Source organism: Camarhynchus parvulus, chromosome 1 (genome assembly GCF_901933205.1).
Source record: "Camarhynchus parvulus chromosome 1, STF_HiC, whole genome shotgun sequence".
Lineage (NCBI taxonomy): Eukaryota > Metazoa > Chordata > Aves > Passeriformes > Thraupidae > Camarhynchus > Camarhynchus parvulus.
The window spans coordinates 76,117,386-76,143,744 of record NC_044571.1 but is presented as its reverse complement, the minus strand read 5'-3'; the positions used below and the strand labels follow the sequence as shown (position 1 = coordinate 76,143,744).

At 37.9% G+C, this 26,359-nt stretch overlaps 1 protein-coding gene across 1 annotated transcript in view; it reads right to left on the bottom strand.

Annotated features, from left to right (window-relative positions):
• Window positions 1–26,359, bottom strand: part of TRPC6 (transient receptor potential cation channel subfamily C member 6) — a 75,791-nt gene that overhangs the window by 5,788 nt on the left and 43,644 nt on the right. Inside the window, exons 2-9 of the mRNA XM_030949879.1 lie at window positions 22,132–22,906; window positions 14,064–14,249; window positions 12,037–12,201; window positions 10,003–10,216; window positions 8,200–8,427; window positions 6,199–6,463; window positions 5,187–5,382; window positions 3,795–3,998 (exon numbers count right to left, since the gene is read on the bottom strand). Coding sequence (XP_030805739.1) covers window positions 3,795–3,998; window positions 5,187–5,382; window positions 6,199–6,463; window positions 8,200–8,427; window positions 10,003–10,216; window positions 12,037–12,201; window positions 14,064–14,249; window positions 22,132–22,906 — 2,233 coding nt within the window. The remainder of the gene's footprint in view (window positions 1–3,794; window positions 3,999–5,186; window positions 5,383–6,198; window positions 6,464–8,199; window positions 8,428–10,002; window positions 10,217–12,036; window positions 12,202–14,063; window positions 14,250–22,131; window positions 22,907–26,359) is intronic.

Below are 26,359 nucleotides of genomic sequence, written 5' to 3'. Positions count from 1 at the left end.
AAGAATTGTACTTTCTTGGATCAAAAAGGAGGGTTCCCAGAAAGTGACTAAGTTTGTGCTCCTACAACCAGATGTCACTCATGAAAATTTCAGAAATACTGTTTTACACTAGGAAAGTTAAAGTTAACATATTTGTCTTGTTTGAGTGAGGGCTTAAAACTACTTCAATAAATAGCTGTCCCTTACTTTTTTTCTGAAGGGCCATGTTTAATGAACAAAATTTAAATATATTATCTCTCACTGCTGATTTTTAGCTCAGGAAGATGAAAAAGTTCTGTGACACTTGAGCAACAAATTTTCTCAATCCCAAGGCAATTTGAAAATTTAGAACAGTAGTCAAAGTAGGTTTTTTAAAAAAACTCTCCTTTTCCTTAATTTCTTTTTTCCTTTTTATTGGTTTGAGTTTCTCACTCGATATTTAAAATGCCAATTCTAGCCTGAAGAAAGGAATCTATGGATCTTAATCAACAGCCTGAAAGAAAACATCTTCACAGTCTTTAGTATTGTATTTAGATATGTCTCAGGAAATTAATTTCTGGTGTACTATACTTTGAACACAGCTATGTAAAATACTTGCTGTTTAGCACTGACAGCATCTGGCTTCGTTTTCTGCTAGCAATAATCAGGGCAGAGCTGGAGATAGGAGTAGCATTTCCTTCCTTCCCACCCTAATTCTTGTCTTCCCACTCACTCTGAAGCTGCTGCAGCTTTTGCAGAGAGAAGATACAGGCTCTGCAGCAGAACAACCCACAGGCTGGGTCTGAATCAGTGAACTCCAGTGTGTGTTAACATTCCTGGGCACTGCAGTGCAATGTCTTCCACCAGTAAACTTTCACTGTGCTCCCAGGTAGGACTCACACCAGAGCAACCTTCTATCTTCCTAGGCACAGTCTGGCAACTGGAGTGGCTTGGGGACAAGAGGTTTCCTGTTTTGTGAGGAAAACTATCTGAATAGGGGCAAGCCATTCCTGAATTGGCCTCAATAGCCAGGTAAGCTACCCATGTAATACTAGCACAAACACAGCCATCAAGTCTTGGGTCTGGTCTTGCCAAATACTTCCCTATCTTTCCACAGCTCATTTTATTTATAGTAGCTCCCTGCACGGGTAGCTCCTTGCTCAGCAATCATAGCAGCATCAACCCACAAAGTCAAAATCCCAAAAGCGTGAGAGTGCCCTTGAGAAGATGCCATGACAGCCTCAACAATAATGAATCGCCAACAGAGGATCAAAAGGTAACACAAAACCACTTTAGCTACTTCTTGGAAGTGCACAAGATGGCAATAGCTCATAGATTCAGATAAATTCAGCATGTAGAAGCCCAAAAGGTAAGTAAAAATGTAATCATCTGCTAGTATCTACTGCAAAACCTGAGAAATTAATAAATACAACTCAGACACTTTATGTTTTTCAACGTAAACTTTCGTGTTTTTTAATTTGATTTGCATTTTTATAGCTGCTTTGGCTGCAGAGTAAGCACATTTCATTTAGGATTAGTTATACTAAAATCTGAACTGAGGGTAAAGCATTAGTATTTGAAGACTTAAAATTAATTCAGGGCTAGGAAAAAATCTGATAAACAATGTTTGCATCCCTACAGCTCTCTTTCAGAGGGACTGCTGTAAAAGCTGACAAACCTGCTGCTGTTTTATATAAGACTGGTAATTATTACACTTTGCACCTTTCTAGAAACTTGCTAAAAAACATGAATTGCTAGGTTTGAATGGAATGATAAAAATACATCTTCTTTCCTTAGTCTGTATAAATGGGACTTATAAGAGTACCTGGTTTATGGGAACATAAATTTCATGCTAAAAAGTCATTAACACAAGCTTGTAACCTACTTATGTGCTTTTCAAATTCACAGAGTAAGTGAATTAGAAAAGAACCATTTGTTGTTTTCCACCACCCCTCATTTTTAAGTTTATATGCATTGCCTCAAATGCGCAATATTTTAGTGATGACTTTATCACTCACAGAGGTTTTAAAATCGGGTTGCATCAGGCAGCCTGAAGAAAAGTTTTGCAAATGTCAGATTCATTAAAAACTTGAGCAAATGCATGTGTTTTTCTGTTAGGTCCTAAACACATTAGGGTTAGATTTTCCAAATAAAATGAAGTGAGATCTGTGAAACACTAGAAAAATTACTGGGAATAGAGATGAGACACTTGAACTTAACAAGAACTTTGATGACAGTGTTTGTAATACCTATATTTGTTTTCATAAACTGTATAAACTTACCCAGAGGCACAGGATTTTTCCCTAAAAATGCATTTTTTCTTTCTATGATAGTGAACATTTTTTCCTCTTTTACTCTTCAGCTAATAAGTGTAAAAAGGTGCTGGTCACATTGGTGATAGAGAACTGACAGATGCACATAAATTCTTTACTGGTCCCCAGATTAAGGACTAATGCCTCTTGACAAAAAATTCAAGAACTCCTAACCTTGAACAGGCCTCTGCTCAGACCACAGCCCATTTTAACAAAGATCCTTCCACACTTTAATTTCCATTGAAGAAAATTTTGTTTTGCCACCATGACAAATTCTTTTTTTTCCCTGTATGTTAGCATATGCTCACCTTTCTACTCACTACATCTGACCAGCTGCCTTGCACAACTTTTCTTCCCTAACATGTCACAATAGTGCTAGAATAGTGCCAGTCTTTACATTTCCAGTATCACGTACCATTCAATGTTTTTCTCAAGCAATTGACATGATCTATACCAAGATAGTGCAGGAAAAATACACCTGCTACAAACTAAGCGAGTCCAATGAATCAACTCAAGTGCTTTTTACTGAAGCCGTGTAAGTAAAACAGGCAACAAAATATTTTACAATAAAAGCAAAGAGCATTTTCAGTGGAAGCAGAGACAGGGTACCAAGGGGGGACTTTGGAGACTGCCCAGGCATGTGAGGGTGGCATTAGGAAAGACAAAGCTTGCCTTAAACTGACATTTGCAGGGGCAGTAAGAACTATTGCTACAACAGCAATGTATAGCAGCACAAGGAAAATGCAGGCCTGTTGGCAGTGGGGAAAGGGATTTAAGTGACAGATGGATGAAGTTAATAATGAGGGACTTGATGCCTTTTTTGCCTCAGGTTTCATCAACAGTTTCTCAGACCTCTGTGCTCAGTGAAGGAATTCTAGGAGATAGGAAGAACTTGACCCAGGCAAGTCAGAGTACTACATCCACAGATGCATGTGAGAGAGCAGATGCCCCCCTTGTAAATATGCTATCATCTCTGAAAGACCACGGGTATTGGGAGAGGTCCCCAAAAGCTGGAGAACAGCAAATGTCAGATCTATCTTCAAAAAAGGTCAAAATTATGATTCGAGCAACCCTGGGCCATTCAGCCTCCCTTCAGTAACTGGCAAAATAATGCAATGAAAAATGAAACTTCTTGGAGTCCATGCAAGAACAGATGGTGGCTGGAAAAAGCAGGTGTGTATTTATGAAAAGTAAAATCTGTCTGACCATCTAGATGGTATTCTGAGATAAAATGACTTGCAGAGAAGGGGAAAGCAGAAGACATCATTGGACCCGACAGTCAGCAGGGATTGTAACTATTCTATTCTATTCTATTCTATTCTATTCTATTCTATTCTATTCTATTCTATTCTATTCTATTCTATTCTATTCTATTCTATTCTATTCTCCCATATTAGTGACTGATTCAGTATGAATTAAGTATGCTGGGAAATTTATGAATAAAGCACGGCAATAATAAAAATGAAGTTAAAATTGGCTTTTTCTTCTAAAATTAGCAGTCAGTATATACAAGAAAAAAATTACCTTGTTCATCTCTGCATCTTCCTGAAAGCTTTTCTTTTGGCACAAAACCAGTTTAGAAATACATTTTTTTATTCTGATTAGGAGATAAAGCAAAGATTTTGGGCTTGGCACTAAGTTGAAGGGTACTGGAAGAGTTCTTCCTTCTTCAAAGTAAGAAAACCAAAGTTTAGCCCTTGCAAATTTCCATTCTACATCAGCATCATCCTGTAAAACAGAAACACAGCAGTTAAGACATGGTTAATACCACTCTGATTATTGAAGATGCTCTAGCTAACCTTTATGTGTGTTTTAAGCGTAATTGGCTGAAGTAAATCTCAAACATACAGAGATTTATGAAAACCAAAATTTCAGTGAATTGAACTGTTCTTATTAATCCATTTAAAATAGTGCAATTGCAGAAGAACAGAATGGATTTAATTTAAATGTTGTTTGTTCCAGAGTGAGTGCTAATAGTCTGCAATACAGGACCACAATGACAGACTCTATTACTACTCTACAGACTCTATTACTTTGAACATGAAGTTAAAAAAGATAAAGTGATTCTTACCTAATTCCTTCAATTTTCTGAAATATATGATTAAACCAGATATACTATCATCACCAAGGTTTATATTTATCATTTATGATCACCAAAACACTCACTTTATTTCCCCCTGTAAGGTTTAGGAAGGTTTTACGCAGAAAGGACTGACATCAGTTCAAGGTCATGACTCAATATTGCTGTATCTGTTTTTAGAAGCTGTTTTGTCCAGTCACTGTATTTTTAATGTTCCAAACCTGATAGATTTGCCCTGTGGCCTCCTGATCCAGAAGAATGTGAACATCCCTAGAGAATGTGTTGCTCTTGCTCTAGCTTGACAATGCTACAGGCCCCAGCCAGAGCCCAGAATGTGGGACCAAAGCAGAGTCAAACCTGTGTTTGATGCTTTGACAAGAGCATCCCCTAGCAAAGTCTGGGATGGCCCAGCTCCTGGAGATCTGCTTACTTTTTTCCTAAACAGTGATAAAGATTTAGCCCTCTGTTTTCCATGGAATGCAAAAGGTCATGCTGGATCTCAGCAAGTAATTACAAATGAGGCAAATGAAAGATTCACAAGTAATTACAAATGAGGCAAATGAAAGATCCACAAAGTCACACCATGTAGCCCATAACACAATTCACCAGTAGTTTCTTATTCTAGTCTGGTTCTTACTATTACAAGCACATGCAGACAAGTAATTGACAGGTATTTTATAATAAAAATGAACAGCGGCATTAATATTTTCTTCTAAAATTTTCCAAAAGCTTATGTGGTACTTCTCTTGATGTCAACAAGAAAATTTTCCAGGAGCCAGAGACAATTAGTTGTAACAGTAAATAGGGTGATATTTCATCATAAATGGACTTTTTACCTCAATTTCCTGGAATGAACTGTTGATCATTGCGATAAGCATGTTCAGTAAGACGATGACCATGGTAACATTATAGACTCCATAAAGAACATAACCAATATTTTCAATAAATTTGTGTTTATAATTGATAACAACTGATTTAACTTCTGAGAGTCCAAATATAGCCCAGAACAATGTTTTGAAGCTTTCTTCAACACTAAAAGGAGAAATTGGACACATGCAAATGTTATTGAAGAAAAGCTGTATATTCTTATTGTAGAAATTGCCAGTTATCAATTTTATACAGTGTACAAATTTTTCCATTATCATAATGTCTAACTCCACCTCTGTACATAAAAGCAGACTGTCTAATTTCATAGGTACAGTCTGTTTCATAACACAAAATTCCTAACAGAACTAACAATAGAACCATCTGGTTCAGATCAGATGGTTTTACGAATCATATATCCATCCTCAAAAGAATATTACAATGATTTGCTTGTTAAATACTTTAATATATACTACAAGCTTACGGTTAACATGAAAAAAAATTAAAAATAATTAACCTGTAAATACTTTATTTAAATTGCCCCATTAGTTCACTTACTGGGAATTATTTCACCATTAATATGACAAATATTTCAAAACTATGAAGAAGACAGGATATCTGATGGCAAATCATCAATTTTCAAAAAAATTAGTCTTATGGACCATAATCTTCCAGCTGAGTTTTTACTATTCCACAATTCCAGGGTAAAGTCATGGTGTAGAAATAGTGATTTTTTTTTTCAGATTAGTTGTTTTAAATACATGTATTTCCTCCCAATCAGTTTATAAATAAACATAAGTCAAAACCTCTGAGGTATTTTTTCCTATTTATCTCCATGTGTTTGACAACTTATTTTCTCTTGCTTTGATAAAGAGATCTCAGCTCCCCACATTCAAAAATACAGTAGCATTGCAAAGAACATTTAGTATTTTACTGAGTTATTGTTAAGAAAATAAAGGTTACAATTTAATCAGTTGTACTTACGTTGTGAAAGCTTCATTTTGTTTTGCCCCCAGATAGTAGGAATAGAGATTAAACATGCCTATCATGAAAGCCACAAACACCATGATAAATATCACCATAAACTTGAAGATGTCTTTAACGGTTCTGCCAAGTGATATCTGCAGTGGTCCAAAGCTTTCATTAGCTGGTAAGATGTAGGCTATCCGTGAGAAACTTAACACCACTGCAATTGCATACAGCCCTTCAGAAATGATCTGAGGGTCTGATGGATCCCAGTTTATTCTGGCTGGAAAAAAGATGAGAATTTCTGTCAGTACAACATGTGCTTATCTATGGGAGGCCTTTTTGGACCACCTGCTGCCAGTGCTCTGCCTAATGTAGCCTAGGTTACCACTGGCCTTCTTTGCTGCACAGGCTCATGTTCAACCTGGTGTCCATCAAGTTCTGTTTGTTATCCTATGAAAAAACCTGGCATTAAATACTCACTATTAACACCATCCATACACAGATCCTCTTCAAACAGACTTCAAGTGTATATGCATGCATGAAAAAAATGCCTCAACTAGTTGCTTTAAGACTTATGTTAAATTTATAACTTTCCAGTAAAATTTATAAGACTACAATTTAATGTGTTTCAGAATATATACATTTTAATTGCTCTGCTTTTCTGCAGTCTGGATAGTGCGAAAATGCAACCTTTTCAGAAATAGTATCTGAAGCACAGAATAAAGACAGAAACTGATGCAAATTAGTGTCTAGAGAAAAATATTTAATATTGGTAAGAGAAATGTGGTGGTGTTGAGAATGAACACAAGTCAACAGCGCTTAATTTTTTCCCCATTTGGGCAAAATACCTTCTAGGACTTCCCAAATATCCCAAGCAAGTTTCTTAACATTTTTATCTCTTACTGGTAAAGAGCGGGGATTGAGAAATATTAAAGAAATAGAATAGAGTCTCTGAGCAAATAATATATAAAAGATATATTGGCAAAAAAGGTTTATGAACTTCCTGTATCTCATTGCTCAGTTCTGTCCCTGCATTACAATACATTCCATTCAAAACTGCACCACCACAGACTGGTTTGCAGGACAGTATTGTATATTTGAACAGATTAAAATGATCTAGAAAAGGGGTGGGTGACAGTGAATTTATTTTGGTATTACTTCATTTCAGTGCTGTCTAGAACAGTCTACAAAAATATGTACAAACTTAGCCAGGGGAACTATGATCCAATAGTGGAATCATAGAATCACAGAACATGCTGAGTCAGAAGGGACCCATGAGGATCAATCATTGAGTCCAGATCCTGGTCCTGTGCAAGACTATCTCCAGGAGTCACCCCATGTGCCTGAGAGCATTGTCCAAATGCTTCTTGATCTCAGACAGACTGGTGCTATGACCACTTCCCTGGGGAGCCTGTTCCAGTGTCTGACCACCCTCTGGATGAAGAACCTTTTCCTGATACCCAGCCTAATCCTCCCCTGACTCAGCTTCAGGCCATTCCCTTGAGTCCTGTCGCTGGTCACCACAGAGCAGAGATCAGTGCCTGCTCCTCCTCTTCCCCTCACAAGGAAGCTGTAAGAGAAATGAGCTCTCCCTTCAGCTTCCTCCCGTCCAGGCTGAACAGACGAAGTGACCTCAGCTGCTTCTCATATGACTTCCCCTCAAGGCCCTTCACCATCCTCATTGCCCTCCTTTGGACACTCTCTCTAGTTTAATATCCCTCTCATATTGTGGCACCCAGAACTGTCCCCAGCCCTGGAGGTGAGGCCGCCCCAGAGCACAGCAGAGCAGGACAATCCCCTCCCTTGCCCAGCTGGCCATGCTGTGCCTGATGCCCCCAGGACAGGGTTGGCCCTCCTGGCTGCCAGGGCACTGCTGGTTCATGTTCAACCTGCCACAAAGATAAAGAAGAGAAGCAGTGGGAATTTCTTCAGTACTACATTGTGAAATTATGGTATTGGAGACTAATTAAAAGAAAATCAGTTTGTTTTGGCCCAATAAGTGTGCCATCAACTCACCCAAGGTGTAGTATTTTATGTTGGGCTCCAGTGTTGGACTTGTCAGATCTTTCATATTTGCATCAACGATGTTCTGGGCTCTGGATGCATGCCAAAATGCCATAAACCTTGCTATAAATGATGCTGCAAAAATTGCTAACATACCAAAATCAAGCATATTCCATAACTCAAACAGGTATTCCTTTGGACCTTGGGACCAAATTTCTTTACATTCAGACCATATCATGCCTGTATAAGAGAGAACAGAGAAAACAGTGTGTTCTTTATTCTTCGTGCCTGTTTTATATTTTTATTATATATAAGACATGCTCTTGGTTGCAGTCAAATTCAAAACTCTTTTGATCAGTGGGCATTCAAACACAAAATTAAATCCTTGGACCTACCAAATTTATATACATTCTGAGACTTCTTTCTCATCTGAGTAATAAAAACAATCTTTCAGACTGCTTCTTCCTGTAAAACTACAAAAGCTTTCCAAGAGAGGAATGGGATGTGAGTATTACCATCTGTTACAGACACAGAATGAGATGAGAAGAGCAGAAATGCTCTGGCATGAACATACAGTGGTGGTAGAGCTAAAACATAACTCAAAATTTCTTATTTGCCTTTTCCCTGGCTACAGTCTCTTTTACATATGTGACAAATGATCATGAAAGTAAGACTCAGACCTAATCCTTCTTCAATAGGACAAAGGTATCTGTCTGATTCCTAACTACTGTCCCTTAGTAATAAAATGGAAGTATATTATCAGTTTATGACACCTTTTTTTATTGTGAAAATACTTTTTTTTTTTCAAGGTAAAAATTATGTAATTATGAAGTTAAAAATAGATTAAATTAGCAAAGTAGAACTTCAAATTGAGACTTTATTATTTACTTCTTTATTACCAGATAAAAATATTGATGTTTATAGACTTTGGAAACCTAAGTGCTATATTATTCCTAAAATACAAAATTATAATAACTTATAAATAGCTTTACAATTAAATAAATAAATACTGCCAAGGTCTTTTAAAGCTATAATCAGTTGGTATACAAATTTCAATCACAGTGAGATCATAAAAGCACAATACTTTAAATGCATAAGCTCTTGAATGGATAGCTTGAATTTATCTCTCACTTTTCACTGATATAACAACCAGATCCTTAAAATATTTGTGCACCTAAACCCTACTGGACTAAAAGTAGTAGACTTGTAAGTAAGAATCTGACAGCTAAAATATTTTGGAAGGTGTATGCTCAAGTTCTGATGCTGAAGAGTTCTACATCACCAAATTGAAAGGGTCAGCTCAGAGCACTGCTCATAGCACTCATTTTATTCCTGTGCTGGAATGGAAAAAAATCTACTACTGAATCTTCAGGGATCTATGTTCTTCTCTTTCGTCACTAATATGTTCAGCTAAACACTATTAGTTCTGCAGGCATGCTTGCAAAATAAGAGATTAAGAGACAACTGGACACAAATAAATCTTGTCTCATCATGTAAAAATCTTTCCTCCTGGAAACTCACACTGGGACTCAACCACCCCAAAACTGGCAGACGCTTTGCTTTGATATTCATAAAACTGAATTAATTAATCTTCAGATAATATAGATTTCACCTAAATACTTAGTCTGCATGTTTATGATCAACTAGACACATGAATCCTGCTGCCATCTAATAAAAAACACAAGGCCCACGTGGGAATGCAGACAGCTGAATAAACTCCCTTTGTTGCAATTTTTACACAAAACATTTAAAGGAAAGGGGTCAGCTGGGCTCGGCTTCACTTGTAATCATAGCAATTTAAGCAAAAATTTTTACCTACTACCCAAGAAATAATAAGCATCTCCATCCATGAGAAACAGGATGTTTTCATCCTAAAAAGCTGTTTTACGTTGTCTGTTGTTTCATTGGGTCGGAGTTTGGTGCCATCAAACCTGTCAGCTGCATTCATGACAAGTAGACCAAGAAAAATGGTGAAAGAGGCTGCATGGGCTACAAACTTCATGAATGGTCCACGCATTATCCTCCCCAGCTGCAACAGAGATCAACAAACACAAGGATATTGCACTGACTGATTCCAAATAAAATGTATATAAAAAGAGCAGTAACACAGATAATCATATATTTCAATAATACAAAGAAACAAATATCTGAAAACGTTTGTATACTGTGATGCCCTTTTCACAGTCATCTTTACAAGTTTCTACTGATTTGCTATTTTCAGAGGAATAATCCATCAGTTTCACTGTTAGGATATCAGTGATAGATTAACAGTGAAACTGATATGAAAAAATAAAATATATATATTTTAACTCAGTGATTTGAAATAATACTGTAGTTATTTTGTGTCATTCTTGTCTATTATAGATAATCAAGAGAAAAATTTATTCCAGTTGTTGAATTTTTTAATACTAGCTAGCTTCATTGTAAGGCAAGACAGAAAATAAGATTTTGACACACTTACTAAAAGCATTATCATTATGAGCGAACTATGAAGAAAAGAATTCCCTTTCCTGACTGATGTGATACTCAATTTAGCACAGTTATTGTGCAGTTTTCCCAACTTATTTTCTTTTTTAAAAAAAGTCGTGACACCTCAAAAGGTTGTATTTGTAGTTCTCTAGAGTCTTAATTTCCTCCTGACTTGTACAAAGGAAAAGTTCTCAGCTTTGTAATGACTATGAACAACTTAAAAAATAGTTTAGTGCAAGACTTTAAAACCTGAAAGCTCCATACAAACTCACATGAGGTTGAACTTTCAGCAATTCTTTATTTTTGAGAGTGCCTGTATTAGTATTAAAAGTCTTAGCCTGTCCACTTAGTTGGCAGCTCCAGAAAAGTACTTTTTAATTTTAGACCAACTGCATTTGTATATGACAAATAAATCATTGAAGGAAAATAATAAGAAGGTAAGTCACTGCTACAGGAAAAAATTCAATTACTGAAATGTGTTGTATCTCAAGGTGTTATAAGAGAAAACTCTTCATAAAACAATAAAACAGTAAGTCATAATACCAAAAAGTGAAAATAATGCAACTGATTTTTATTGTCTAGATTGAAAGACATGAAAAAAATTGGCAAAACATAAAAGGCTACAGAGTTCAACCTGCTAGAATTGTGGATATCATACTGCAACATGTTGAATAATCCTTATAGGAGGCCATTTGTCCCTCTAACATACTTTCAAGGGAAATTTTCCATTAGTGTCCACTCAAAAGGGATACTGGCCAACTGAAACAGGGATTCAACACAAAGCTCAGTGAGGTCAAAAAGTGCAACCCATCTTTATCGGAAAGGTTTTCCATACCATATATAAACCAAACCAGATGTATTGGTAACACCTAATCCCAGACAGAGCATTGCAAGTGAATGCAGGGCAGGTTGTGCAACTGCTTTGAAGACCTCACAAAATATGATGAATACTAGCACTGTCTTGACTTTTATAGAGTTATTTTTTATAATGAAAAAGAAAATTTCCTTTGAAGCAACTGGAATCAACCCACAGCTTAAGCTTAGTTTACATGTGAATCAATGGAAAATGAGTATCCTCTGCATCTGCCTGCTAAGGCAAGAACTAAATGAAAAACTGTTTGACTGGTTTATAAAGCAGGATTTCCTCAATGTAACACTTGGTTGACCATTTTAACTTAGTTTCCTTCATATTGCAATTAACACAACATATTTACTTGTCTTAATTACAAATGCCTGAACGTGCAATCTTGCAGCCACTCCACTCTAACCTGGCTTTAAAACAACAAGTTTCTGAAGTGCTATGCAAGTGTGTCTTTGTCATACAGGAATTTACAGGCTGAGGAGTTATTAGGAGGCCCTGACAAGGCTTCCCAGGCTGACCTTACTGCAAGGAGCAATCCAATAGGCCATGGAGAGGAAGGGCAGTCCGACCGCAACCGCGAGGACAACCAGAAACTTCACTGCCATCGTCTGCTGCCGCAAACCCGACAGATTCTCGTACCAAATAGAGAGGAGCTGCTGCTGGCAGTTTGGATGTGCTACAAACTAATAAAAAAAAAAGAGCACAAAAACGATGCTGCTTTCAGAATAACTTCTCTTAAAATACAGCTATAGGACGTGGATTAAGAATGCTAGAATAGTGAAAATGCAGCTTAAATTCAAAGGAGCATTAACAGGGGCATAAGAAAATCTATTTTGATAAGCCAAATCTCCCAGCAAACATGCATGTTGCCATCAGCAAGAAATACTTTAACTTAAAAACTTATTTATTAACAACTATGTTCCATCACAAACTATTAATTTCATCTAAGGCTGATTTATCTGGGCAAACTCTATATGTTTCTGACACTGCTTCAGAAATTCCAACACTTTGAGACTCCTGTTCTGCAAAAAAATGCTACATAATCTTCACTTGGGAAAGAAATATTATATCATATTTTCACATAATTAACACAGAAAATACCATTTTTTCAGCTGGCATGAGAAAACAGCTGTCACATTTGCAGGAAATCAGATGAGGATTACTTATAACTTGGTTCTGGAACCATTTGGAAAAACTGCAAAACTGAGAAGTCTGTCCTATAAGGGCTCTTTGTGTCCTCTGGACAGTATAAGAAGCATGTTACAAAGGTAGATGTTAAAAAATAGTAGATTCCTGTGCACCGTACATTTTTAAATCCAAATCTATACATAAAAAAAAAAAAATTATTTGAATGTAGCATTTTTTCTAGATCCTTTCTCTACACGTAAAAGATGACTGGCTGAAGGTACAAGAAATGTCTTTATTCAGATAAGAGAAAGTGTTGCAAGAAAGCTCACATGTGCAGAAGCACTAAGACTCAAACAGTATGAAGGACCCAAGCTCAATGTAATCTGTTCGCTTCAACAGCTGTTTCAGCTCTCTTTAGTGACTTTAGCTTGGAACTGTTTTGCAGGTTGTTTTCACACACTGGTTCAGCCAAAATGGTTTTTTGTCTTTTCTTCCCTTCATCAACACATAAATACATCACACATATAAATTTTTGTGTGTCCCCCAGATGTGAACTCAATTTCTGTAAAAATTTAGGGTAACACGCTTTTGAAGTATACTTTTTATCTGTGTCTCCTTGATCTTTGGTCATACAAACTTCTCCACACAAGTAATTTCTCCCTGGTTGACACAGGTCACCTAGAATTTTACAACCTGTATTATCCAAGACAAGTTTCCTGGGAAATTCCAATGTTTATGCAGCTACAAACTCAGTTGGTTTCACTGAGCACTATTCAGATGGAGAGCAGAGTATCAAACTGTCAGTAGAAATGAAAGCAAGCCAAAGAAGGGACAATAATTGCTGTAGTTGGCACTGCCTAAAGCCTGCTTTCTCCTGAACTTAGAACCACAGCACTAATATTCCTAGGTTGTTCCTCTGATCCCTCTGTACAGATACAAACACAGTTTCTGTGAGACATGCAATTTCTCCAGGCTTTCTCAAATTCCTGAGAAAGACACAACAGCTTGATAAAAATTTGTATCATTTCTTGTTATGGAGTGCACTAGGTCTGATGTACTATTTTTAGCTTTTATTAAATCTTACATTTTTCCAGGCTTCAGAAGTAGTGCAAAATTTTTCCATCTTTTTTCTTTAAAAAACAGATTTAAAATAAAAATATGTATCAAAAACTTTTGCACATAGCCACACATTGTTTTAGAGTCATTTGCTCCCATGCTTATTGTGACCAGTATTCACTTTAAATATCTCCTTCTTGTTTATATTGCAAGCAAGGATTCTTTAGATTGTAAAATCACTGTGCCCAAAGGGCCCAAACATTCATTTCAGTGTCACAGGCAACCAAAACATGAAATTTAACAAAAGCATAATTTTATACCACCATCATGACATGCCTGTTTGATCAACAGAATTGCTTACTTTTTTAACTTCATACTTGATGGCGAGTTTCAAGCGGCTGAGGCTCGGACGACCATGCTCTCCATTATTATGGCTCATCTCCACATCACCATTCAGAATAGCTTCCACTTCTTCTGTATTTCTGCACAAATCAAGCAGTCCAACTACGAAATCTTTGCATTGCATAGACAGTTTCTTGTAATCATTCTACAAAACAGAAGCAGAAAGAAAAAAATCTTGGTGTTTAGATCCAACATGAGAGAAGCAATTCTGCATTCCACCTACACCTCTGTGAATGTGGATAGCTTCTTTGCATCTTGTTATGCTTTTTTACCCCTAAATGTTCAAGGAATGGGTTTCATCTCACCTTGGTTGTCTTGTACATCTACATTAGCAATTTTCACACCTGAGTCACTCATCTAGACACGCTTTAGAGGAAATTAAAGTAGAAAAAAAACCAAAACACTTTCAGAAACAACGTATGACACATTTTAATGACCAGTTCAAGTGGAAATGTATAGCACAGGGGAAATTTTTCTATTCACAGTTGCAGAAGTCTAGAAAAGACGTAGAAAATTGCACTGTAGAGATTTGAATTGGCCAAGATGAGCATCCTACGCAGAATACATGTAATGAAATACCCAACCTTCTTCAGAAAAGCATATATATACTGAAATTTCTAAGGCCTAGAATTATTCTTGAAAACTTTGTCTTTCCCCTTTTCCAACATCTATTCTAGCTTGCAAACAAAAGGGTTGATTGCTGCTCTCCAGCAACACTGCTAGCAGTGGTACAGCTTGCATGGTGATCTCTGACTGCAGCTCTGCTCTAGCTCAAGGACCTCTCAAGAGACTCCAGCACATGGGCCAAACTGTTGCTCTGCAACTGCAGCTTCAGTTGCTTATTGCTTTAGCTAACAAGTGTTGTCCTTGGGCACTGTTTTCCAAAAGACAGAAGTCAAAACAGAAAACGGCATTTTGATTGTTGCAATCTGCAGTTCATTAACCACTCCTTACATGCAGCTGTGTTTGGGTCATAAAAGTTGGATATAGCTGGGAATTAGGTATAGATGTGTATCTAAAGCTAAAAAAAATCTCACAAGAGATTTAGTCACACACATGTAAATAACTTCTGCTATTTTTGTGATTTCTGCTCTTTTTAATGTCTTAAAATGATGAAATTACAGTAGAATTTTTTCCTAAACGAAAGAATGGAAGAAACCTCCCACCACCTCACAGCATGCAGGACTGCTCACATAGTCTCATGTTCAAAGTAATTTTCTACAAATGCTTTTATTACACAGACACATTTCCCCCTCTTCCAGTCTGTTCTTCAGGGTATTTCCCCTTCTTCCACTCTTAGTCTTGAGTTAGCCCCTTCTCTTAAATACTTCCTTCATACTAACTGCCATATAATGCATCCAATACTTCATCCTAGAAGAGAATGAGCATACAGGATACCCTAATTTCTTTGCTGAGGGTGTACTTCATGCATCTTTGTGTTTTATTACCCACAACACTATAATAACAGTTTATTACTTGGATATATTAAAGGATTGCATCCAAGTTTTACACTTCACTTTGCTTAGATGGATGCAAACATTCACAGACAAATATTTACAGACATCTACATAAAACTGCTAGTGATTTATTTTTTTAATAATATAACATAAACAAGGTAACAGATCTCTTATAAGAGCAAAAGGCACTTCTATGCCATTTATCTACAAAGACAACAGAAGCTAAATACTAAAAGTAATAATTTCCTGTCATTCTGAATAATTTATTACTGCATTATTTTTTTTCTCTCCATTCAGATGAATAACAGGAGATTTTAACCAAAATCCTGACTTCTAACACTACAGAAAGACATTTTTTGAGAGTAATATTTCACCTTCTGTTTGGCTTTCATTTTTCTGCAGAAGCGAAGATTCACTATTCAGTATTTTTAACACATTAATTTTCTCTTCTAAATGAAAGTAAAATTAGCCATTTCAAATTCACAGACAAAGGAGAAACATAGAGGCAACTACCCACCCTTGTATGATTAGGTACTAACTCTTCCAAACTGATATTTGACCCTTGAGTTCCAATATAAAAAATCAAGTAACTTTCAGTAAACAACAAATATAATTTGGCCCGCATAAGAACTTACGAAGCATTGTAATATATTACTATATGTATTTTTTCTGGTAGAAGATAGGTACATACATCCACACTCACACACACTCTTCATCGACATTGTCCAGCTTAAGTGACTGACACCTGACATGGAGTTTCAAAACAGTATGTGAGGAGACCATTATTCCACAGGGGAATTATCACTTCTGACTTTAGGTTTGTACACAGTACTACAGTATATATTAGCACCCTGTAAATTCATCCATAAAATCCACCAGTTTATTTTCTCATCTGCAAATGCAATAAAACATTTCCCCGTCCCATGAAATACTGCCACAGCTGAGACCAGCGGTGGTAGCCAAGGTGAAAAATTCTCAGCAGTCAGGTTATGGCAAATGACTGCTCAATTGGGAAATTGAGCATTGCCCATCACTGCCTCCACCTCTGCTGTGGCACAGGCAAAGTCAGCTGAAGGCAGAATAAAAATGACATGATAGAAAAAATGATTGATACACTCTTCAATGTGTCTCTGTCACACACACAAATAAAGGGCCCCCTCCCTGGGTCTCACATGTCTCCTACAATTTATGTGAGCCAAGTGAGTGGGGCAATTTGTTTGGCTTAATTTATTTTCAAAAATGGACAAGGGCAGGGATAATGAGTTCTCCTTTACTGCATGTTGTAAACATAGTGATTAAAAAAAAAAAAACATTCCTGAGAAACTTTAGATGGCAGTTAGAAACTAAGTTACAGTTGGAGGCTCTAAAAAGAATCAGCACTGAATTCTGCAGTAAAGCATGTGTGCTTTATTCTCTGCATGTGACAACATTGGCTCAGGGCTCCTCAGCAGTTTAGGAAAAAACCAAATTGCGCCAAATTTCACAAATTTCTTCCCAAGGATGAGGGAGAAGTACTAACTGCTCCCACCCGCAGAAGAGAGGTGACACAGCACTGTGGGGGGTGAGGAACTAGGGAACAATGCTGGTGGCAGAGGAGTGAGAGCAGCACTGCTGAGAGGAGTCACCTGCCCTTAACGTGAAAGAATGTCTTGGGGTGCCAAGTAAGGGAGCAAGCAGGCTCTTGTCACTCTGAAAACCTCAGCTGACCATGCCCTGCTTTACCTCTGACCATGCACAGGAGACCACAGCCAGGAGAGCATCACTACAGCTGTATCTCCCAAAAGAGTTATTTTACACAGTCTCCTGTGACCAGGCACAGGCTCCTGCTGTCCCCCAGACTGTGCCTGGGATGAGAATGCTCTCAGGATGCAGGATGACACTGAGCCCCATGGATGGGATGGAGTAGTGCTCCAGATCATGTCCTGGCTCTGCTTGGTGAACTGTAGAGGACAAGATCAGAAAATACTGCTATACTAGAACTTAGGATGTCAAAGTGGGATGTAATGTTGAATTTAGGTGTCACAATAGATAGCTAAATACATTATTTCCCTCTCAAAGGCCCTTATGTCTTCAGTGCTTCACTCCTTCTCTAACAAGTGATGTTACTTTTTCTTTAGGAAAGCTGACAACAGCTGTAGTGAAGATGGGATCCCACTTCTGTAACAGGGGTTGTATAAATGAAAAAAACCAAACAAAAAAAACAAACAAACAAAAAAAACCAAACAGAAAACAAAAAAAAAAAAGCCCATAAAATTAGATTTTGAGATGGTAAATTGAATTTTGCTTCTCAGAAAAGCAAATTCAGATGACCTTATTAGGGGAATTACAGCCAACAGTAACATATCTATGTTTAACTTTTAGAGGGATTACAGCAAACAGTAACATACCTATGTTTAACTTGAAAACACATTTTCCATTTCATCCCTTTAAACAATAAACCAGTCAGTTGCCATTATGGTTGCAGTGGACTTTATAATAAATGCTAATCTTACCTATTTTGAACAGCACTGGGCCACAACTGTCCCTCTCAAAACTTCAGCCCACATCTCTGCAGGACAACATTTGTCATTTATCATCTACATCTTCACATACATAGTAAAGATACTAGCTCTTAGGTGGGAAAACCACTGAGATGACAGAAAACATGAACACCATCTCCAAAACTGAAAATATTCTATATAATATCAAACTTTGTAAAGCTGCACACTAAGCTGTGTCCTCCACATGTGCTAAGGCAATCCCAAGTGCAAGCACAGGGTGGGCAGAGAATGGATCAAGAAAAACCATGGGAAGTAGGACTGGGAATGTTGTGGATGAAAAATTCAACATGAGGCAGCAATGTCAGACTGCAGCCTGAAGAGTCAACTGTGTCCTGGGCTGTACCCAGAGCAGCATGGGCAGCAGGGCCAGGGAGGGGATTCTGCCCCTCTGCTCTGCTCTGCTGAGACACTACCTGCAGGGCTGCATCCAGCTCTGGAGTCCCCAACATAAAAAAGAGGTTGACTTGTTGGAGCAAGTCCAGAGGAGGCCAACAAAGATAATCAGAGGGCTGGAGCACCTCTCCCATGCAGACAGGCTAGGAGAGATGGGGCTGTTCAGCCTGGAGAAGATGAGGCTCCAACACGACCTTACAGAACCTTCCAGTACCTAAAGGGGCTCCAAGAGAGCTGGAGAGGGACTTCAGAAAAAGGCCTGGCAGGACAGAACCAGAGCCAATGGCCTTAAGCTGAAGGAGAAAAGGTTTAGACTATGTATTAGGAAAAAAATCTTTAAGTGTGGTAAGGCACTGGAATAGGTTGTCCTTAGAGTACTTTCCATCCCTGGAGATGTTCAAGACCAGGTTAGATGGGGGGTCTGAGTAACCTGGTCTAATGGAAGGTTCCCTGCCCTGGCAGTGCGGTTGGAACTAAATGATCTTTAAGGTCACTTATAACCTAAACCATTCTATGGTTCTATGACACAAAACTAAATTAAATGGTCTTCAGAAACACCTGAAGATCTCAGAATTACTTAGGAAGCTTGAATTAGCTATTTGTTTGGTACAGAAATATTTCTAAACTATGCTTCACACATCTGTCCAGTTATTCTTCCTTCAGAAATAATCTACTTTTTTCTGATTTTACTCCTAATAAAGTATTTTTCTCCAAAAGACTCTTAACTACTGCAACACTTTTAATACCTGTAACAAAATGCATGTAATGCTGGATGACACTACTGCATAGGTTTGTAGAACGAAAGGGGTTTATTCCAGAGAATAATGGTTTCCCCTGACTGTGGCATCTCCTATTTTGTATGAATCAGTTTCATGGCCAGTGTTCTCTCTAATATTAGAAGAGAGAAGCAGTTTATAGGACAGTCATAAAACAACCAGCATCACAGTTTAGCACAGATCCTTCCTATTGCCTCTGAGGAAGACCTGGAAATTATCTGTGTCATTGGCTGCTGTAGGCAACCACTTGAAAGTTTCCCTGCTACAATACCCTATCAGCACTATAAAATGGGTGACCTAAAATGGTGTGTTACCAGAAAGCTCAGCTTTAATTTAGGTAAGATTTGAAATATTTTAAATGGCTCAGGCTAACCCTAGGTGGAGCTAAAGATTTGCCATGTCCAGTGCCATAACCTATGCACTAAAAATATACTTGTTTTGATCGCACTAACATATGTAAAGCATTTTTGCCAAACCCACACTTTTATGCAGTGACCACACTCTCCAAAATTGTAGAAAACTCCTGAAATAAAGCAAGGGTAACATTTTTTTTTTTCAGATTAATTGCTGCAACCAGGGATATAAGCTAGCAGGAGTGCAAACAAGCCCAGACTCAGTAGAGCTGACAGCGTCCATTTCTTGTAACTTTTACACACTTGTACTGCCTCCACTGAACTTAAGGCAGGGTATTTTACAGTCAAGTCTCTGGCCTGTCTAGATATTGTAAATATCACTGCTGATCAATAGTGTAAATGTCAGCTCTCATAAATTCAGTTATAAATGTACTTCACAGTCTTTAATATTTATCTAGAACCACTATATGGTTTTAGTATCTATAAAAACATTCCCAAAAGACCTTATGTTGCCAGCTGCCAGCTCCTGGTGAAACCTTAAATTATTGGAGAGTTAAATTTCTGCATTGCCTTGTACTTGTGCTCCTCAGAGTTCCTATTCCACTCCACTCTATCCAAGGAGTATACATACCCCCAGCAGAGCCTGGATGAATAATGTCCAGCAGTATGGAGCTTCTTTGTCTCTAATCTCCTGTTTCTGCTGAGGGACAGTATCCAAAATCTGTTAAAATTCTTTGTACAACACTACACTAGAAGTGAAGCTCTCATTTTACAGAGAGCAACTGAGACAAAAGAGGAACTCGAAAAACAGAAGTCACCAAAGAAGGACCTCCTCATGGCACTTCAGAGCTGGCTGCAGAAGCTTTTTCTGTGATCCAGCCTACTTGGGTTCTCACCTGTGTGCTCCATTCCCTGCCTGGTGATGCCACGGACAGGTACTGTCCTCCCACTCATCTCACTGATTGTGTTCTGTAGCACTTGAAGGGCATCTCTTGCTGGCTGCTCCAGATGATGAGTTTATTTACCTTTATAATAATCTTAGCTTGTGTCATTCCAACTGTGGTAAAGGGATCTATACAGTTCGTACAAATCAGACATGCTATTTATCTCAACATAGCTGTGAACTTAACAGGCTGCACTTATGGTTTATGAAAAACGGGTTTTAGCTCTGTTCTAAATTTATTCTGCTTTAAGTTAATCAAGTGCTTTTGTTGCCATCAGCAGCTGCTAAAGAGAAAGAAGTATGTGGTTTCAATACTCTTCACTGAACTGCACATGAAATCAGTGGATGAAATCTCAGCCCACTGAGGTCTTAAAGGTTTCTGCCAGGGACTTCATGGGGCAGATATTCATTTTCTGCAATAATTGCAAATGGTCCTCCCAGCATTTTGGTTTTTTCTACTTCCCTCCAATTTCAGCAGTTCAGCTGCTGTTTTTAAGATCACCTTATACATTCTTCTTCCTTATTTTTCCTCTCCAATAAATATTTCAGCTTCTTATAATAGACTGGTGCCACCTATGAGCACAAGTCCAGGGGAATTCATTCAGAACTGCAGCACCTCAGCTCAGGTTGGCTGAGTAGAGACAGGTTCACAGTTTTGTGAACTGTACCACTGCCAAGATTATTCTTAAATATTGATCAGTATAACCTCAAACACTTGCTAACACAATGTTGGAAATTATTCTGTTACAGCTTTGGAAGGATGTTGATCTCCTGCTAGTGAAGTCTATATATATAGCTCTGTCACAGGAGCATCGGCTTTTGACAGGGTCCCATGAGGCAAACACACGCTAAGTGATTTTAGCTAACCCAGGTCATAAATAACATTGGCAGTGTTTGCACAAGGCCTGACTTTGCATTTACTGACAGATAAAACATTGTATTCTTATTGCCTTAACTCATGCTTCAAGAGTCACAACTATTAATATTTTTTTCAAAAACATGCATTTATGAAATACAAAAATCTCTATTTAACACTGAAAAAGCCTTTTAACTCTATAAAGTTTACATACAACTAAGCACAAAAAAGTAAGAAAGAGGAAGAAGTGAACAGAAATACCAGAATAGCACATTAAAAAAGGAGGACATTTATTTAGAATCCTCCTCATGAAAAAATGCAATACACGGTAAGTATGAAAACTTCAAGTCCAAATACAAGAAACTAAAGAGAATGCATGAGGGTTTGATAGAATCATGCAACTTGTCTGTCGTAAGTGACTAAAATGTACCACTTTAGACTCCTCTTTCCCCGGCCCTAATCCAGCTTCAGCCATGGGTTTGAAGGGCCTCCTTCACTCTCCTGCCTGGTAGGAAGTAGAAAATTAGTTCATTGGCACATTCTACATAAGCAGCATGAATTACAATCAGCACACAGCAATAAGACATTCACAAAGATGTAAATCATCCACTCAGTAAAAAACTGTATCTTTTCCCACATTATATTGCTGATTTATGAAGGATAAAGTTTGCAGTTCCGTGTCTGCCAGAATCAGCATCCCTCTACTCACCTTGAACTCTTTTTCGATGTTGGCAAGCACAGCCAGCTCATTGCTGAGCTCTAAGGCAGTCATGACCGGGTCTTCACTGGACAAAGACAGGTAAGCAGGGCTGGCCAGACCTTTGTAGGCATTGATCCTGGACCTAGAATGGCTGAAAGAGTCATGCTTTTGCTTCTGGTTGCACTCACTGCACTTGCAGAAGTAGTCGTGCGGCCTGTCGATGCGCGCTCCCTTGCGCAGCAGGGTGTGCACGATCTCGTACTCGTGGCAGTGAGCCGCCAGGATGATGGGTGTCACGTCGTGCGAGAACCGCGTGCCGTCCTCATCGTACGCGTAGAAGTCGTCATGCTGCAGCTCCGACTGGCTGGGACTCAGAGCCAGCCTCTTGCCTTCGGCGAACGCGGGGTGGCTCAGGATGGCCTCCACGATCCGAACGTAGCCCTTGCTAATGGCCAGCAGCAAGGCGTCCCCCACCCGGGCCAGGTTCTCCTTCTTCAGCAGCAGCTCGGTGATCTCCAGGTGCTCATTGGCCACTGCCAGCTGCAGGGCGTTCTGCCCCATGTAGTCCACGCAGTTGACGTTGAGCGAGGGACATTCCTCCAGCATTTTGCGAACCACCGGGATATTGCCATACTCGGCGGCGTCCAGGAAGCGCTCCTCCTCCAGGGAAAGGCTGGTGGAGTGGTCATTGAACATGTAGGCTGGCCCCCGGCTGGCCTGCCTCCTGCCCTTCTCCCGCAGAATGGTCTGTCGCCGCAGGGCCAGTCTGTTCTCGTTGCCCCGGCTGCGTGCACACAGAGAAATTGTTAGTTCTTCTTTATGCAAGGGTATTTTGAATAATAATTAATAAAAATATTCTAGTTCTCTATCTGCTGTGTATTTTGAATGCAGCAGGAACACCAGAAACCCTGCCTTCGCTGCATTTTGTAACCACTGTTACTACATAACCTGAGAATCAGTAGCCAGCTACATTTTATTTCAACAAGAAGAAAAAGCTGTCATCAATCATCATCTAAAACTACACTTTTTTTCCTTATTTTGTCCTCCCAGCTCAGAGTGAAAATAAGCCACAGCGTGAAAAGAGTCAGCAGTCATGGGGTGGGAAATGAGGGATTGCTCAGGACAGCAGGACACACAAAGATGGAAAATGTCTAAACTCCCTTCTGCCTCACAAAAGCAGTCAGGCTGACTTCCCTTGCACTTACTCTCTCTACTTCAGCAACCATCTAACTTATATTTTGGCTCTGGTTTCTCCTCTTCACCCTGCTGATGCTTTTCTGACATCTATAATGGAGTGCTCAGGCGTTAACTGAATCTGGACAAGATAAAAGCACATCAAATAACATTGTATGGCATCTCTTACATCCCATCTCCACCATTCTTTTCATTATTGCAGTCCATAATCTTGATATGCTATTTGTTCTTTCACTCAGGGGCTTGCCAACAAATCCTGCTAATTCTTGATTCATGATAGCTCTGAAATGTTGTCTAGTCTGCTACTACTGAAATCCTCAGCCATTTCCAACCATAATTATTAAATACCTCATTAATAATTATTTAGTCATTATTATAAAGTGAACATGGCAAACTTAAGTTTTCTGAGAAATGTTACAAAATATGCTACATTCTCTTTAAAAAGAAGGAAATCTAATTCGCTAATTCAATCTTATTTTTTCAGCCTATTAAGATTCTCATGTCCAATATAAATTAAATTGTAAACAATTTTCTCTTCTATAATTACTCCGCTAAACTACTTAATATTCCCCATAACTTCATCTTTTTTCTTTATTGAACGGTAGCTTAATTATTCTTTACATACATATGCTCAAATACACTTTACTACATTCAGTATTTCCCACAAAAAATAACCATAAGCAATATTTTATTCATTAAATATTAATGAATATGAATTTAAATTTCAGTAAAAAAATTAGTCCTCTGTGATTCAAAATTTCTTCACAAAAAGTAATATTACAAGGTATTATTTATTCTAGGTTGTTTAGATTTAGCTTTAGTATAAATTTCCTTTCTGCTTCTTGACTTCTATGTTCCAGAGATACAGTCTTCTGCAGCACTGGAAATACTTGGAATTGCGAAAGTCTGAAATATAAAAGGCCCATTTTTCTGCAAGATAATAATAAGTATGGAATGTGGAATATATCACAACTGAAAACAGTAACTATTAATTATAATTATTAGTTTCATTATTTGATTTTTTTAATAAATAGTTATTCAGAATTGCTAGTAGGGAAGCACAAAATATTTAAATCAAGCAAAGAAATGCTTAGTGTTATGTTTAAAATAATTTCAAAAGCAAACTTTTTTCCTAGTGATAAATGCAAATCCTATGAACTGAGAAATGTAGCTCTGAAAAAAAGCTATATAAGCTTTATTTTATATTTATCCCAGTTTTCCTGTGTATATGTTGAATTTTGTAAGCTTACTGTATTTTCACACTGCACTGTGAAAATACAGCAAGCTTACAAAATTCAACACAGTGTGTTCCTGTGACATCACATTTGTAGAAAGTCTGAAAAGCAGTGCAAAGTTTTCATATACATTTTTTATTGATTTGTTCTTTTGTACCAGAGAAGGTCCTTAGCAGAGTGAGGCATTACCTACATTTAAGGTAAACTGACCTGGGCTTCAATTTAACCAACCAGACACAAAGTCCTGAGACCTGGCATCCAAGGGTGCAGAGGGAGAAATCATGGCAAGGTTGCTCTCTACCATCTTTTAAGTGCACCAAGTTTTCCAACTTTCTTAGCTCCACATTGGCTTCTCAGTTTTGAGTAAACTGATTATTTTAATGCAGTAGTTCACTGTCTATCTTTAACTGCTTCTTTTTTCAGTGCAGCAACCAATTACTGTTGAACATAATTTAAATAATTTATACTGAAGTTATTTCACAGAAGGACAGAATAATTTAGGTTGGAATAGACCTCCTAGATCATCAAGTCCAACCTTTGACTCATCACTACTTTGTCAACCTGACCAAAGCACTAGGTAGCAAGCACCAAGTGACTGCACCACCTCCCTGGGCACTCCTTTCCTTAACAACCCCTTCCCATGAAGAAATTCTTCCTGATGTCCAACTTAATCCTCCTCTGAACAGATTATAGACAGATAAAAAATTCAACCCACAAAAAAATTGGAACATATTTTTTAAACTTCTTCCAAATAACAAAGACATGTTCAATGTAGACTAAAATCTTAGTTAAATTGTCAATAACAACTTCATTGATATAAAATATATATCTTTATGTGCCCTGCAAAACTAACCCAGTATAAAATTATTTTGCTAGTATTTGACCCTTGAACAAGGAAATAGACCCCTCAACAGACTCTTGATCATTATTTTTTCCTGAGATGCATCAGCTTCAGCAGTCTGGGGTGATTAAATGACCCAATATAAAGCTTGTGGGGACAGATCTTGATGTTTAAAAAGGCAAAGGAAGTATTGAGTACCTCGGCCTCACCTGGGTCCTTTGTCACTGAGTCCACCAGCATAATCAGTCTGTGGTGGTGAACTGACACAGCCCACAGCCAAAAACTGCTATTCGTTAAACACTTCGTCTTCCATTTTTCAAGTAAGGGAAAGAGGTTCTATTTCTATTCTAGCAATACATTTAGTATGGTTTATCAAAGCAAAGGGTAATCATTGCAGTGAAGAATACTTTGAATTAGTGTCTTTGTGTAGTACCACCTCCTCTTTCCTTGCCTGCATTTAGGAGAAAATCATTGCTTAAATGGGATATTAAATACATACATTCCTTTTACAGTAGCTCATCAACTGAATTAGAACCTATGATAGAATGAAATAGAATATATTTTTATTGTTTGCTGGCCTGTACCACATGTCTGATGCAGATCTCTAGAATCTGAATGTAACCAATTTCTCCAGCATCAATGCATTTCATATGTATGAAATGAATGTCCTGGTTTGTCCATTTACAACTACAGTTAATTAAATTTAAGGATCTGTCATTAAAACTGGTTCTTGCAGCACAAGGCTATAAGTATGTTTCATTGCAAACCAGAAAGCTGAATTTTCCGTTTTATTATTTCTGCTTAACTAGACAGAGAAGCAAACATTACTTCAGGAGTTTGTTTAGAAAAGTATAAGACACTTGATTGCCTCCAAGCACAGGGAACGGAATTTGGCGATCCAGAAGACTATGCTCAGTCTTGTTTTAGTCTGATGTTCTTACATTTATTTTACATTCAATAAGTTCCT